The 17454-nt window shown below is 41.0% G+C and overlaps 1 protein-coding gene across 1 annotated transcript in view; it reads left to right on the top strand.

The window, feature by feature from the left end:
* MYRF (myelin regulatory factor) overlaps positions 1–16479 on the top strand; it is a gene marked incomplete at both ends in the record, with an annotated part of 111919 nt that extends 95440 nt beyond the window's left edge. Inside the window, 12 exons of the mRNA XM_081332128.1 lie at positions 879–951; positions 1618–1709; positions 3571–3639; positions 4306–4386; positions 5347–5435; positions 6121–6279; positions 8332–8628; positions 11909–11996; positions 12641–12715; positions 14493–14598; positions 15314–15388; positions 16393–16479. Of these exons, the coding sequence (XP_081188254.1) occupies positions 879–951; positions 1618–1709; positions 3571–3639; positions 4306–4386; positions 5347–5435; positions 6121–6279; positions 8332–8628; positions 11909–11996; positions 12641–12715; positions 14493–14598; positions 15314–15388; positions 16393–16479 (1291 nt within the window). The remainder of the gene's footprint in view (positions 1–878; positions 952–1617; positions 1710–3570; positions 3640–4305; positions 4387–5346; positions 5436–6120; positions 6280–8331; positions 8629–11908; positions 11997–12640; positions 12716–14492; positions 14599–15313; positions 15389–16392) is intronic.
* Positions 16480–17454: the final 975 nt, after the last annotated feature.

Here is a 17454-nt window from a genome sequence, read left to right as displayed (position 1 = left end):
TCAGGATTTGACCCGCCAAACTGCCAACCTTCTGATCAACAAGCTCAGCATCCTAACCCACTGAGCCACCATGTCCCTTCTTTTAACTATATTAAGATTTTAACTAATAGAGAAGCTCATAGAGTTTTGGAAAAGGTTCAGGTATTTTCCCAGGCTGAAGATTTAGTTCCCTTTCCTAGAGAGCCGGAAAGGACTTTTTTTTTCTCCTTTTACTATAATTAGGACTAATATCATGATATTTCTCTAATCCTTAATGAGAAGGGGAAAATATTGCACCCTTCAAGCTCTGGACTATATGAATGTCCATCGTGTTTCTGAACTCTCCCAGGATAAATATGGATGTAAATCTGTATCTTTAATCCCATTCTTGAAGAGGCCTAGAGAAATACATTTTCAAAGGCTGACACACTCAGATAAACAATGCAACAAATTTGAAGATAGCTTCATACTTTTAATGGTTCCTTCTGCAAGAAAATGTATGGTTCTCATTACATTTGGTGGCTTTCCACTTTTTTTTTCATTCATGCTATACTACTAAATATTTTGCTGCAGTTGAGAATACAATCTGTTAAAGGATTCTTCTAAGTCTTGTTTCTGTTTTGGATAATGTACTCTAATTTCTAAGACCCCCATTTTTGCAGTACATATTTGTGTGTTCTGAGCATGTATTTTGTTTGTAGGTATGTGGCATATACTGTGTGTGTGTGTGTGTGTGTGTGTGTGTGTGTGTATACACACACAAACACAAACACAGACATATATATTTATATTTGCTGCTTTGTTGAACAACTGTAAGAAATGGAAGAATGAGCAGGACAAAAGTGCAATAAAAATGCTCATTTAGATGCAGTATAACTTTGTTGTTTTTTTTAATACAGCCAAGCTGGGAGTCAGTTCAGCCGTGCAGAAAGCATGCCGCATAAAAAGAGGTCCCCCAAAGTGGCAGGAAAGGTAACCTTTTACAAAGATACGTTGCTTGTCTGATTTTTTTAAAGTGAGGTATCATTGGAATAGTCTGGGTTTTGGTAGGAGAGGCGGGAGCTGATCCTCTGATTCCCTTACTGTACAGATTGTGCGATAGTTGAAAATATGGAAGCAAAAGATTTGTTTGAGTTCTGAGCAACGTCATGTTTATTCAGCGTGTTTATTACACTGTTGAGTAAATGCCAGCCTGTTCTGCAAATGTTAATATGCTATCCTCTGTCATTTATAAATAATACGAATTCATATTGCAAATTATGTTCATCGGCTGAGAATATAAGTTCACAGTTGAGGTGGCTAAGAATTGCATTGTGTGTGATATACTCCTTGATGCGAAGTTCTTTTATGAGCTGGTACTCAAATTCATTTCATCCAACAGCTTTCTGTTTTAGTGATTTGTAACTTCTGCTTTAAAAGACTTGCCTTCCGTGTAGCTCTGCCACTCCTTAGCTAATGTTTTTCATTAAATAGTTTGTGAATAATTTATTCTTCCTTTGGGAAGATTTAGATAAGAGTTCCAAAGATTCCATAAAAAGTACAGTTAACAAAAGGGCAAAGCAACTTATAGGAATTAGAACTAAATTTAGTCAAGCAGACATCTGACATGATTTTTCCCTTTGCCTTTATTTTATGCAGACTCCCTCACAAGGAGTCAAAGACCAAGCTTGCATCAGCCAACGTTTTCTGCAAGGTACCATTATTGCTCTGGTAATCATCATGGCATTCAGGTGAGTGACTGCACATTTGGGCTACTACGCATTCCTTGGGTTGGTGCAGCACTCAGAATGTGTGAGAGAGCCTGCTAGCCAGTGAGTGAATAGATATGAGCAAGTAGATAAACAGATATTTTATTTATATTAGTTTATTTCATCTAAATTCATTGCCATCTTTTCAGCACAGTGCTTTCATCAGTGAGAGTCAGACAGAAATGTGCATCACTAACTAAAATTTACAAATTTAAATCCCATGTAACAAAATATCTGTGTTTTAATGAAGAAATAAAAACCAAGCTAGAAGTGGTTGATATATAGGCGATCACCATATTTAATCTTTAGAATTAAGAGTCTTGAGCAAACATTTGAATAGTTCTTAAGAGTAAAGCTAGTCTGAACCTTTTTAAGAAGCAGCATTTTCAGGATAAGGTAGTATTTTTTTCCTAAAATTGAACAAGGTCTAGGACTAGTGGTAATATGATAGCAGTGTTCCAATATCTAAGGGGCTGCCACAGAGAAGAGGGGTCAAGCTGAAGACAGAATAAGAAGCAGTGGGTGGAAATTAATCAAGGAGAGAACCAACTTGAATTAAGGGAAAATTTCCTGGCCGTTAGAACAATTAGTCAATGGAACAGACTGCGTCCAGAAGTTCTGGGTACTTCAACACTGGAGGTTTTTAAGAAGAGATTGGACAACCTTTTGCCTGAAATGATATAGGGCAGTGATGGTGAACCTTTTAGAGACCGAGTGCCCAAACTGCATCTCCAAACCCACTTATGTATCATTGGGTGCCAGGTGGCATGGCCCTTTGGGTGGATGTGGCCCATTGGGTGGGCATGGCTGCAGTGGTAATGGCAAACTGGGTGGGGCTAAAAAGTTCAATCAATCAATTCCAATTTTGCAAGAACTTTTTCCCGCGAGAAGTTCAAATTGATTGATTGAACCTTTTTTTTTTGTACACGGCTGTGGAGGCCTAAAGTGAAAAGGTTTTATAAAACCCAGCTGAAGGCCTAGGACTAGGCGACGGCGCACATGCTCACAGAGAGGGCTCTGCATGCCACCTGTGGCACCTGTGCCATACGTTCGCCACCACGGATATAGGGTCTCCTCCTCAGCAGCGGGTTGGAGTAGAAGACCGCCAACTCTGTTATTCTGTTATTAGGTTTTAGCAACGGGTTAAGCCAGACATGTCAAACACAAGGCCCGGGGGCCGGATCCGGCCCACGAAGTGGTTTCATGTGGCCCGCAAAGCCATCCTGGAAACAGTGAGGGAACGCCCCCCACTGCCTTGGCCCTGGCCCAGAGACCCTCCTTCCACCAGAGACCCTCAGATCTGTCCCACTCCTGCCCAGGCCCCCATAGGCACCCTTGATGCGAACGATGTAGAGCTGGCCACGCCCATCCAGTAGGCCATACGCACTCTAGCCACGCCCAACCTGGCCATACCCACCCGGCCCCCTGAGGGCAACCTCAATGCTGATGTGGCTCTCAATGAAATCGAGTTTGACACCCCTGGGTTAAGCAAAGAAAAGATGGAAAGCAGACGGGACTGTCCTGGATTTGGATATAATTTTTCAGTTTTTCTTGGGGAAATTTGGGATTTTTCTTTGTGTTCTTTGTCCTGCCAATGTTAAAACTATTTTAAGAGGCACACTATAATAATGGCAGTTATAGTCAGCTGATGCTTTATAGATACTGGAAAGGAGATAGGAGAGAATAGGAATAAACCTGTGAAGTAGAACTCTTTTTAAATCAAAGTCACATTCATGAATATCAGTAACAAACAAATATAGCCTGTTAGAATAGAGCTCCTGTTCAGTCTGAAACACAGAAACCCTATTTTGCGAAACTTTATTTGATGCTTTCTCTTTCATAGTGTGGTGTCCATGTCTACACTCTACGTGCTAAGCTACCGCAGTGAGGAAGACCTTGTGGATATTGAAGGGTATGTTCCCTCTTCCTGGTCATATGCTTTGAAAAGTAATTGGACTCCCGTTTGAGCTGAGGGAAAATTCTTAAAGGATTTTTGATGCAGATGTTTGGGGCTAGCCTTACCATTTTGAGATGGGAAAAGAATAAGACAGTAAAGGGTGTTGAAGGTAGGCATCAGCAGTTGAGTGCCAGCATCCCACATGCTACCTTAAGAGTAGCTGCCCACCTATGACTTTCAGCTAAGACTGGGTATATGTTTAGGATATTTGTTTTCATGACTGCTTCTTAGAATTTATTGCAATTTATAAATTCTATAACAAAATTCTATAAGAAATGTATATAAACACCATGAAATGTGTACAGGCACACACCATTAGGATCTGTTCTAAATAGTCCTTAAGCAGTTTCTAGAACCTGTGCTGTTTTATGTACTGTAACTGTCCATACGTCCTAGCTGTATACCAGTTTGAAATGATGTATTGGATAATTCACAGTGGAATGTTAATTACTAAAATGACCTTTCTCTTTCCCTCTCCTTTGCTTGCTCCTTTTTTGCTCCATTTATTTATCTCCCCCAATCCCTCTCTATCCACTCTTCCCATCAAATGCTCTTTGTAACAATTTCCCTTGTTTGGTTGTTCCATTCCTCCTTTCCTCTTCCATTTTCGGTGCCTTGTAGCTCTTTTGCTGTGCCTACTACTTGCCTTCTGGCTCTTTTTCAGCACAGAGGTCCTGGCGTCCCAGTTGCTCTTTGTCCATGGTATGGTCCTACTTTTTCAATATGCTGCAATACATTTGTGCTATTCTTTCAAATCTGCAGCCTTGTATTTTTATGCATTCTCCCTTCTTTTTATATCTGTCTGCATTGCAGTGTTGCTTCTTCTCAACAAAGGCAAACAGGGAAAGAGATTTTGTAAGGCTTAAATTAGTATACTGAAGTCAAGCTTAAATGATGTGTTAAAGATACAATTGTATAAAATGAAAAATACCAAGATGGAAAGTGCTGTTCTTAATTGCAAGAAATCATCATTTTTAATGAATTGTGTTTCACTAAATAGAATTGGGTTGCAGTCAGACTGAAAACAGGATGCTGTGCAGTGCTCACTCCAAATTCATAGGCTGATATCATCCTCCATTGATGCAGCTAACAAGGCAACATTGAATAGAATGTAAAGGATCTAGGACTGTACTAGAAAAATAAACAGCTCTCAGATTCCTCGGACCATTTCTATGCAGAATGTGATGTGCAGTTATTTGCTTATGTAGCTATAAGCTGAATAATGTAAACAGGTGTCATCAAGTAGAAAACATGAACAGCTAAGCAAACCAGGAAGGATCATGTTTTGGTTGACATCAGGACTATTTATCCAATTCTGAATTATGCTTGCAATCTCATCCTAAGAGTTTTCTGTTATCAGAATGTTCTGTTTTCCGGTGGAAAAGGATAGGTTTAGAACTGTTTTAAAGCAATGTTAGCCCATTTCCCCTTTGTTAATTTGTCAAACCATGCTCATATGTTGAACTATGTCCATTCAGAACAATAATTTTACTTTCCATCCTATTATCTGCCTCCTTTTTATTTTTGCAATGGTTTTAAGTCTTCAGATTACAAACGTGACCTCATGCACAGCCTCTGTCTTATTCCATCTCTTTCCTTTGCTATACACCTGTTTCTGTTTTATTGTCAAAACTTCATGCCTTCACTTTCCTTACATTTTAGGTCCAGTCAAAACATAGATAAAAATAAGATGACATTTTCCACTACTGCATCATCAAATACCCCTGACAATGCTTCCCCTTCAGAGCATGGTAGGTACCAGTTGTTCCCATCCCCAGGTGCATTTTTGTCAACTATAGGCAATTTCAAACCTCTGTTTCCATTCTGAATGCCTCAAACAAAATTTGAACACAATTTGTTTTGTTTTCTCCTGACCTTGAAATGGGACAGTCATAATGCAAGGACTGGTTGTAAAGTTACTTTTTAATGCTGTTGTAACATCAGTGGTCACTAAAAAAGGACAGTCATTAAGCAAGAACTACTTGTAGAGTAGCTACAGAGTTTCAAAGCTAGAAACAAATTGGCTCAGCAATGAACACAAACAATAGTGTAAGATCACGTGGCATGATACTGATTTTAGAATCTCTGTACATCTGAGTCCTCTTGTGCAAATACTGGATTGCCCACCTGGCGATCCAAATGTGGGAGATGTGATTGATCCCCTTAGGATGCAGACAAGAAAACAGTACTGATACATTCAAGATGTACTCACATAAAGCTCTGTTTAAAAGGGGGGCTCTGCTGTTTACTAGAAGATTGGATTTCTGGTGTGGACAAAGTCAATCCATGTGACTGCAAGGGGGAATTCATCCAGTTTGAGAGAAAAGATAAATTCAAGGATAATTTTGTGAATTACGTATTTAATGCAGGAAGCTAATTGATGCTGTTTTTGGATTTGATACAACTGATCTTGATTCTGTTGCGCTTTTCTTACAGCCACAACCCATGCACCTGACTTGTCCCCTGCCTTGCCTACCTATAACATAGTCGTCTGTATCAACCCACCTTGTTTTTCTACCTGTTGCTCTTCTGTTCCCAATGACATATCTACTCCTGGACCTTCTGGGACCACTACAGTCGCCACCAACAGGATAGGTAAAATCAATTGGTCCTATCTGTTTATTTATTTAAGAATTTACAGTTAAAGACCAAAAAGTAGGAAAGAACATTACAATGGAAAATACCTAAGCTAAACGTCCACTTACAGCACAAGCTAAGCATGCCTTTGTTATGCTCAGAACCAGAGATTTATAACTGCCTTTGCAGAATTTGGCCACAGGGTTGGTCATTTAATAGGAAGCAAACACTTGCTTCCTGAGGTCACTGTGAGCAAATTGTGATTAGAGGAGAGATTAACTGCATCCTCCAAGGATAATAGGACGTTTCAAAAGCTTACATGCAATTGTCAAGGTTTCAGATCTGAACCAGTGCATTAACTCTCTGGAGATATTGTTCCATCTCTTGGTCAAGATCATTCAAGGCAGAGCACCCGAGCTTTTTTCACCCCCAATTGGTGCTGTAGCTGCAGCAGTAATTCATATTCATTTATTCTGTCCTGAATATGCAGAAGTAGAGTCAGATTTTGTGGGGTGAGGGAAGAGAATCTGGATTACCCTGTGTCTTGTTTCTGTGTGAATGTTGTTCTGCACCATTTAGTTACACTATTTCCCGTAATGCTGTAGGTAGTTCTCTGCTATACTATTGTGTTAAATGGTTCAGTATCTACTGGCAAATAGATATTTATTTGCTATATCACACCATAGCTACTTCCATAAACACTCTACAGAAGTTAAATGTATGTGCCTAATAACGAGGATGTGGTTGTATAACGGTAGTTTTTCTGCTAGTTTTTTTGATACCTTTGGTTATTAGATATTTATACATCTGACAGTACAGATGTATTGTAGCAGTAAATAATCTACATTCACAGACTCAATTCTTTAAATAAGTATTGTAGCCATTAAAAAAAAGATCAGCTGCCTTAATTTGATGTAGCAAAAAAGGAGGAATTACGGTAACTTGAAGACTGTCAATGATTTTGAGCAACATTCAATGCCAAGAGCTTTTTTCATCAGGTAAATGAATGTTTTTCTGTGAGTATTTTTACTCTTCTCATCTAATAGCAGGAAACAGAGAAAATCTGGGTGATAAAGCCATATTAACACCATTATTTACATAAAATTGAATCAGTTTCAAAACATTACTCTTGAGGGTCTTAATCATTTTGTTTCAAGGCCATTCTATTAGGAAATTTATCTCGCTCTCCTTCTTATACCTGATTATTGCATTCTCTTTGGAATTTGCAGAATGCAATGGTCAATATTATTTAAATATTAGAGAATAGTTTGTATGATTTTGGTTTCTTAAGGAAAGGGATAAGTTCAATGTGTGTAGAGATTTAAACAATAATTCTGGCTTTCCTATTAGTTGGCTAGTGCAAGCAAGTTCTTACAGATGCATTTTCTGCAAAAAATGCTTCATATGGAATTACATCTGTCTTAAGAAACTCCTGCAGGATTTTCACTGAGAATGTACAGTATATACTGTGTTTCCCTGAAAATAAGATCAGGTCTTAATTTTGTTTTATTAATTTTATTAATTTTTGTTCCAAAAGACTCATTAAGGCTTATTTTCCAATTAGGTCTTATTTTAGGGGGAAAATGGCACTAATTGCATAATTGTCTGCCTGATGATCTTAACTGGGGCTTATTTGGGGGGTGGAGCTTATATTATGAACGTCCTGAAAAAATCATGCTAGGACTTATTTTCCAGTTGGGTCTTATTTTTGGGAAAACACGGCATGACTAAAACATCAGAATGCACAGAAACTCTTCTAAGGGAATTTTTATCTATATTAAAAATTAAAGCTTTTTCTTGTACAATTTTAAGATGTGAAGAAAATAATGGTTTTAGGCTAGCCTTTTTTTCCAACTTGCTAATTTACTATATAAAGGGATTTCATTTGTATGTCTGGTGTGAAGAATTCAACCGTGTGAGTCTATAGTGTTAGAAGCTAGTTACAGATTTATCATCTCTCAGAATTATGCTGTCTTATTTGTTACACTTAGGGTCTTAGATATCTGTCCGTTGCTGATCCCTTCTCAAATTAGCTTTATTAATTTTTATTTTGTTGCTCTGTTTTTATAGACCAAAGCTTCGTGTCACTCCTACCAGTGACAAACATCAAAGCCAAATCGAGGGGGATCACTGGCAAGACAACTTCCCACATGAAGTGGCCAAAGACTTCTGACCGATCACGGGGCTTTGGGGGTCCCAATGCCAGCCCCTCCTCCCTCTTTACCAACATCCAGAGCAAGTCCAAATATATTGCCAACCTCCCCCTCACATACAACAGCTTTCCTTCCGATCAGACATCACGGCAGCGACGGAGCATCAGCCAACCAGATGCTAAGGAGCCTGGCATTGCAAACACCAAGCTTACTGGTAAACATATTTCTTATTTTCCCTGATCACTTGGGAATAGACAGTTTCCACCATCTATACTCATCCTAGCAGAACTAGCAGGGTGGCATGTTAAACAATGTCTTCTTGTTGGACTCAGGAATTGTGTTTTTCTGTGGCTGTGGCTTACGGAATGTCCTCCCTCCAAAATTTCAGATGGCCTCAACCCTGTTAGCCTTTCACAAGACATTAAAGACTTGGCTCTTCCCCCAGGCATTTGGGCCAGGAGCTTGTCAAGATCTGCCAGTTACTGCTGCTTTCTTATAAGTTTGCATTACTATTTGTGATCTTGGGAGTTATGGTTTGAGTAGTTAAAATGTTGCTTTTAGCCTGATATATGGTCCAGAGATGAGAGGGGAAGACCTATAAATCAAATAAATAAGTAAACAGGCATTGTTTAATGGCACAAGGAAACATTTTTTTGCCCCCAAAGAAGACATGCAGGAATAGATCATAGTTCAGAGACCACATAGTATTGTGGCCAAGAGCAGCAGCAGCCTGGTTACGCTTTGTCCCTTGTATGTGTGCTGAAGCTGCAGAGCTTGGTGAAAGGCTCTGCTGCCGCTGCGCAACAGCCACATCTGGCGCTGGAGGGGCTTTCTTCGGTCCCCGCTGCCTCCTTCTCCGCCAACTCTCCCGTGGCTTGCGCCGTGACTGGGGAGGTGCAAGCCTCCCTGCTGCCTCCCTCCAGCCCTGGCCAGCCCTCTGTTGCCACCACCACACTTTCTTGCCGTCCTGCATCGGCCCGCGCCTCCCTTCTCCGTTCTGGAAATGGCTGCCCCATTTTCTGCCACTTTTGTCCCAGCAGAAGTGAGTAAAGGAAGGACGCTTTCTATGGAAGGACACTACGGTAATGTAAGCTCCACTTTTCAAGGGCTTTGCAGAACCATCGGGGAAGGGGAGCCTGGCCTTCCTCGCCCAGCTCCAGCTGGCGTAGTTTCCCCAGTGCTTACCCTAGTGCCCTTCCATACGAAGCTTCCTTCCTTTCCTCCCTTCTGCCGGGAAGAAAGTGGCAGAAACAGGGCTGCCATTTCCAGAATGGAGAAGGGAGATGCGGGCTGATGCAGGGCAGCAAGAAAGTGCGGACCAGCGATTGCTGCACGGAGGAAGGAAGGAAAGAAGGAAAGAAGACTTAAGGACACCTAGGGAAGTGAAGGAAGTTGCCGTAAGCCGCCTTTCTCCCTTTCCCAGCTTGGACAGAGGCAGCCCACACAGGCTGCTGCTTTGTGCAAGCAGGTGCAACCCTGGCGACTGAGGCTCCTCAGGGCCGCCTTGAGAAGTTTTGTTCCTGGGTGGTGGTGGATGAAGCCGACCACCCTGCAGCAGTTTTCCACCTCAGGCGGCTTACTCCACACACCCCGTTTGCTTTTAGAGTTCAGGGAAGCCCGTGCCTTTACGTGCAAACCATCGCCTTCTCCCTACTGCAATCTGGCTCTCCTCAGTTGACTAATCATTGGCCACTTTGGTGTAGTGGTTAAGGCATCAGACTAGAAACCAGAAGACCTTGTGTTCTAGTTCTGCCTTGGGAAGATAAAATCTAGGTGGCCTTGGGCCAGTCACACACTCTGCCTTAGAAAGCAGGCAACGGCGAACCTCTTCTGGAGAAAAAAACATAATTTTCCAAGAAAACTGCAGGGATCAGTCCAGGCAGTCATCAATAGTCAGGACTGATTCGAAAGCACCCGATGGGCAAGCAGGAAAGATCTGGATTGCAATGAACCAGCCAAGGCCTCTGAAACCTTTCCTGCTCTATAGCTACAGATTCTTCACATATATTTTAACTATCCGCAAACACCTCCTTGATATATCTTGCACATTTATTCCTTCTTTACTCTCCTCCAGAACATCCCCATTACTACCAGCCATTACATTTACTAGTGTAGTTTCTTTTCGGACTCTGATGACTGGTACTATAGGAATGGTCTTCCTAGGACAGGGGTCTTCAAACTTGGCCCTTTTATGTGGACTTCAACTCCCAGAATTCTTCAGCCAGCGTGTCTGGCTGAGGAATTCTGGGAGATGAAGTCCACATAAAAGGGCCAAGTTTGAAGACCCCTGTCCTAGGACATCTGGAGGCTACAGGATGGGGAAAGCTGTTGGTGTATAATCATATCCAAATTGGAGAACACCTGTTATTTTTCCATCTGTACCAGATCTTCCTTGACTACGCTGGTTGTTCTTGTTGTGTCCTAGGCTGCATGTAAAGCTTTGTGAGCTGATGGCACGCATACATCCTTAGCAGGCCTGACTCCCACTCCAAGCCGTCTGATTCCCTTCAGCTTGGTTTAGGCAGAAATATATACCGTATTTTCCAGCGTATAAGTCGACTGGGCGTATAAGACGACCCCCCAACTTTTGAGATGATTTTCAAGATTTTTTGTCTTATACGCCGGAAAATCAGCGAGCCCGGGAAGGCACGCCCTCCCCTCTCACTGTGGAGGAAGCAGGGCAGGCTGGCGTCTGGCGGGAGCCGGCAGGGCAGTCCTGTGCACGCGCGCACTCCCCAGCTGTTAAGGAGCACTCCTTAGCAGCTGGGGAGTGCGCGCGTGCGCAGGACTGCCCTGCCGGCTCCCGCCCGACGCTCTTCCCTCTTGAGGCAGCATCGCTCCCCGGCTCCCTTGGGGATGCTGCCTCAAGAGGGAAGAGCGTCGGGCGGGAGCCGGCAGGACCCGACGCTCTTCCCTCTTGAGGCAGCATCCCCGAGGACTCCTTAGGAGCTGGGAAGCGATGCTGCCTCAAGAGGGAAGAGCGTCGGGCGGGAGCCAGCAGGACCTGACACTCTTCCCTCTTGAGGCAGCATCCCCGAGGACTCCTTAGGAGCTGGGGAGCGATGCTGCCTCAAGAGGGAAGAGCATCGGGCGGGAGCCGGCAGGGCAGTCCTGCGCACGCGCGCGCTCCCCAGCTGCTAAGGAGTGCTCCTTAACAGCTGGTGAGCGTGCACGTGCGCAGGACTGCCCTGCCGGCTCCCGCCAGACGCCAGCCTGCCCTGCTTCCTCCACAGTGAGAGGGGAGGGCGTGCCTTCCCGGGCTCACTGATTTTCCGGCGTATAAAACGACTGGGCGTATAAGACAACCCCCCAACTTTTGAGATGATTTTCATGGGTTAAAAAGTCATCTTATACGCCGGAAAATACGGTATATGGTTGCATTAGTTAAAAGGAGATCACAGTCTTAAACTTCTCTCTGTAGAATTATTAGCATCTTGTGAAACTTCCTATGCAGAGTAACCTCCTGCTTCATCTTAATTATTTCTGTCCTACAGAAATGGTTCCTGTGCTCCAGTCTGTGTCCCTGTTGGAGGCAAATGTGGTCATATTACCCCAAGTCTGCGCTATAGGGGATGATTGCAGGTAAGTGGGAGCACAGCAGCCATAAGCTTTGTTAAACTGGGAGTTCTTTTTCGTAATATATTTTTGTCTGAATTTTTCAGTGTAATAAAATATTCAGAACAAACAAGAACAAAGATAGAAAATAAGAAATAGAGGAAAAAAGAGAGAGAGAGAGAAGGAAAAAACATTTATGACCTTCTGTTCTTTTTTTCGATCCACTAATAATCATTGTAACGTTTTCTCCAACTCTTCATCCTTTTTTTAACCTTCAAAATCATCAAATTGTTTTTTCTGATTTCAACCAATGTCCACATATGGTTTCCAGTCTTTCAAAAGTGTCTTTATTGTCTTTTTTCTGACCTACCTGGTCATCTTTGCCATTTTTGCAAATTCAGTTAATTTTATACTTCAGTATTCCACTGTAGGCATTTCATTGCTTTTCCAAGTTTTTGCATACAGGGATTCTTAAAGGTCAGATTCCAAGGAAGGAAATTGTGTTATCCAGCTAACTAAATATGCCAATTTAGGATTTTTTTCATACATCTTGGTTGCCATATTACCAGTGATGAATGATGGAATCGTATTTGAGTGAATACATACGCACAGCAGGAAAATATGAAGATAAGCAAAGATTTGTGGCATATCCTTTTTGTTTATTCCTGCAGGACTGGAAATATCACTTATCGCATTCCCATCAGCAAATTTACATCAGTGAACACAAATCTTACTTTGGAAATGAAGTAAGTAAGAACTTTTGGGAAAGCACAGCTTCTGGCAAGCAATATTGTAGAAAATGTTGTTGTAAATTAATAGGGAACCAGCTTGAGAAAGGAGAATTCCAAAATGATATAAATAGTTGATAAAGATGTGATACCTGCTATCATTTCACACACTGAGGGTACTATTCTCAATATAATTCATAGGAAAATAGTACTGAGTCATGAGGAAGATGGGCTGGTGCAAAACCTCCTTCACTACACTCCAATATTTTACTGTAGCAGATGCTGCTGGTTATTGTAAGCTACCTAGAATAGCCCCATGGTGAGATAGGTGGCCAATAAATCAAATCAAATAAATAAATAAATAAGTACTACAAAACTACTGTCAGGACAGAATGGATAGGCCACTGGGAATTTTAGGCCAGGAGCATCTGAAACACCACATATTGTCTAATCTGATGATGAGCCAGTGTTGCTACTTTAATGCAAGGCACCTTCTGTACTCTTAAAAGACCATTTTATTCTTTTGTGTGCCTTACTCCACTGTGATATTGGTCGGTATATTTAGACCTGGAAAAACCAGAGCAGTTTGGATCAAGGAGTCTTTATACTATTGCTTGTTGCATTGTTTCTAACGTATCCTATAAAATGTTTCATATACAGTGAAGAGGAAATTAGAGGAAGTGGCTTGCCAGTTACCACGTTCAGGATTTAGATTTGTTCAGAATAACTTTGCAAAATGTAGCTCCGTTATTGCTTGGAGCCTCAAATACTTTGCTTTCCGCTGTAACACAGCAAAGATTTTCAGTCTTTTCTTCCTGCCTGCCAAACAACAGTACCTCTGAAAAGACTGCAGGGAGATACTTCAAAGGGTGAAGGAGGAAGAAGATGGGGGAATGCATCCCAGTGCTACGGTGCATTCCTTCCATTTCAAGTCCAAGTCTGAAATAATGGTATACAGTACAATTAGGAATTGTGTATCTTTGGTGGGTGAATGTGCAGAGTGAGAAAGAGTACTTTACAGTGAGATGAGAACATGAATTCATAGGCCAATATACTGTAAATAATGGCATTTACAGTAGTAGCCAAAATTGTGGAAACCTTTTGGGAAAAGTGTGTTTTTGAGGTTTGATGGCTAATACCACTTTTTTTTAGAGTAGTACCATAAAATTATATATCAATGGAAAGATAATTTAATCAAGAATGTAATGCAACATAGTTTGTTCAATTATCTGTACTGAATTCTATGAAAGGTTATAGCCAAATAACCAGAAAAAGGAAGCACAACTTGCTTAGGTTGATATCAGGTAGCTTTCCTTTATCTGATTGTAGCCAATGAGCATGAGTGTTTAGAGAGCCAATCAGGTGTCATCTTGTTTTGGTAATGAGCCAATCAGATCACAGTAGGATTCAGTTACTGATGTCATGTATTGAAGCTGAGAGGAGGACATTTGTCAGTATGTTATGTGATCGCTATCAAGTTGGTTGGGTTTTTTTTTCTTTCATTTAGTGAACTTGTAAAATGTAATAAAATTAAAGTATTGGTGCAAAGAGTTGACTGGTTGCCTAGAAAGCAATTTAAAATAGTATTATTAAGTGAACAAGGCTACAGTTATAAAGAAATTAGAAGAAAAATTGGTGGAAACTTAACCAAAGGTGGCATTTCTACTATATACTTTTCCCAAAAGGTTTCCACAATTTTGGCCACCACTGTATATTATTATAGATGCCAAGAGAAGGCTGTGTTGAAAATGACTTGCTCATATTTGTTGCTTTCTGTTTCTTTCCTTCCTGTCAGTGTTTCCTCAGCTGTATCTGGCTATCTTTGCAATCTCACGTCTAATAGCCCATGCCTGCACACTGACAGTGACCTAGACGGCTTGTCTAATGCAACAGGTATTCAGGTATGTTTGTTTTTTTTTAGAAAAAGATATCTGAGAAAATAGGGGTTTACCTGCTGGATAACGTATTTGCATCTATGTTTTTGTTTATAATAGAAAATCAGGTTTGTACTTTCAGTTTGTTGTGTACTACTTAGACTGATCTGTTTTGTTTGGAACAGATATTGTTGCCCTTATTTCTTGAAAATTGCTCTTTAGTAATCTGCTCTTAAAAAAACTGACGGTATCACTGATTCATCTCATCTCCTTTGCTTCCCCTTCTCTCCCCTTGTCCGTTTCAAAACAGAAACATAAGAGCTTGAGCATGTAAACCCATCTTTAAATAAGCTGAACCTTGAAATGTTCATATGTTTTAATTTTCATGGCTTATCCACGTTTCATAATATTTTGATTAAAAATTTCAGGGTTACCTTAACCATCTTAGATGCAAGTATATATGAGTTATACAGATACTTTAAAAAAGTATTATTGTATATACATGGAGATAAGCCAAACTTAGTTTTGGGGGTGGGATGTTGGCAGATAAAATTCTTGGCTTATTGGCAATTATATATGGTATCCTGCTGTCTGTTGTTCTCTAACACCAATTTCTTGCTAAAACGTGGGAGCAGAGAGCAAAGGCGATACAATTCACCTTAACAGCCAGGGAAATGGGGCAACATTAAACAGCAACAATAGCTTTCTTTCATCCCAGGTATTGGATATTCTTTTTTTCTAGGGAGCAACATACCGTTGGACTGTGGTTATGATGCCATTCCAGGAATTTACTTATCATTTCCGATTAGCTAGACCTGTGAGTATCAATGCCGACCATGTCCTCTCTAGCATGCGTTTGTAAAGCATAGTAGTTCTTAGAGTGGAAAAAAATGCATACAGCCAAGGCAATGAAGTTGCCCTTTGTTAACGAAGCTCCTTCTTGCATCGCATTAAGTTGAACACTGAGTGAACGAGAGTTGCAAAATCCTGTTAAATGAGACGAATGTAAGGATTATATCCACATGTGGCAATATGTACAAGGATGGTCTGAGTATCTCATAGTTAAATTCCCAAACTGATAAGTCCGGTATAGATAAGAAATGATTCTGTGTCCATGGGAAGGATAATGTCTAGATTTCACAGGGATGCTTATGTTAGGATTAATCTTCAGTAGAGAAAAATATGTTCCTCTGCAGAGTTAATTGAGAGGCTTTAGGCTTACCACAGTATTGGGATTGCTGTTTTTGCTCTAGTGCAGTGTTTCTCAACCTTAGGTATGTGGACTACAATTCCCAGAATTCCCTTGTCAGAATGGAATTGAAGGCCACATAACTTAAAGTTGCCAAGGTTGAGAAACACTATTCTAGTACAACTACCTGTGTGAGAGCACAGGAGAGACTTGAACTTTTAGGGAGCAGATTTAAAAGTCTGGGGCTTGTAGAGGAAGTCAGATTTACTGACACAGGATATCAGTATAAAGATTTCTGTGCCTTAAAAACACACAGAAAATTAGCCTTTCTTCATAAAATCGGAGAAAAGTTCTAGTGATCCAAGGGGACCCATTCAGAGTATGAGCTCACTTTTTATTTTGACTCTAAATATGAACTCATTTACATTTATTCCAAAAGAAGTAATAGTTTTGAACTAATGATCCGACCAACTCTCTTATGGTTTGCTTCCCAAAAGGTAAATAGTTTCTGATAATGATGTCTATTTGCAAACCCTCAAGGTTCCCTCAAGAAGATAAAAATTCCTCTCAATAAAAAAAACACTCCACCTTCATTTCCCTTGAACCTTTTTTTTTCCATTTCCTCCTCACAGGGCCAAGCTAACTGCAGTACCCCTGTGGAGCAGATGGGCTCTCTCTTTAATGACTACTATTTCCAGTTTTACTGGCTCTGTGAGTGAGTCTCAGGAATACCTGCAGCCTTTGGATAGAAGCAGGAAAACCAAGGGCTCCAAGACTCTTTTGACTGAATACTCTCTTCAAAGAACACCACGCCCTGACTAGTTGCTTCTAATCAATAAGCTCTTCCTTTGGGTCTGAGTTCCTTTGGTTTCCTTCCTAGCAGAGGGATGTTAATCTTAGAATGTCATACTTTGGGAAGGAATACTGCCACAAGCAAAACAAGGAAATAGAGAGGCATTTTGTTTTCTTGATTTGCTGTAGGCTGGTAGAATTCCTCTGGCTTGTGAGTACACTGGATTTTAAAATTTTAGGCTTGACCATGCTTGTGTTCAGTCTATCTGGACACCTCTGAACTGAAAGATACGGCTTGACTGGAAACAAAACTTGGTGCCCAGAAAGTCAGTGAAGCAGCTTTCTATGGCAAATTTCGTACCAATGATGTGTGAAGTCCTATTCTAAAATGGAAACACTGGATCTGTCTGAAAAGGAATTCTATCTAGATGTGTTGCAAGTCATACACTGGAATTTTCAACTTTCTAGCTGGCAGTCAGATGCTTCTCTTTACAGCTATGCTTGACAGAAATCCTGGTGACACTGGAATTCAGGGCTGATAGGTTGTTTTCAATAGCAATAACCAATGGAAATGCTATGGGGTTTACCTCTCACTTCTTCCTGCATCTATCTTACTATAAATGTGTATTCGGCAGACAACAAACCTCATGGACCCTGCAAACGCCACTCTCAGGCAGGCCACATTTGCACCCAAAGTGCCTTCTTTTCAGGACTGGATGAAGGTGAAGATGCTTCTCAAGAGGATAGCTCTCTTCTTCAAATATACTTGAGAAAATAGCCTCTGGGCTCTACAACTGGACTCCACAATGCTGGTATCATAAATAGCATTGACTGAACCCTTTTAAATCCCATTATCTGCCACTGCCAAAAATACATTCGTCCCAAAGAAAATATGGAAGAAC

The sequence above is a fragment of the Vipera berus genome (genome assembly GCF_964194415.1).
Source record: "Vipera berus genome assembly, chromosome: 1".
NCBI lineage: Eukaryota > Metazoa > Chordata > Lepidosauria > Squamata > Viperidae > Vipera > Vipera berus.
This window is presented reverse-complemented; position numbering and strand designations above follow the sequence as displayed.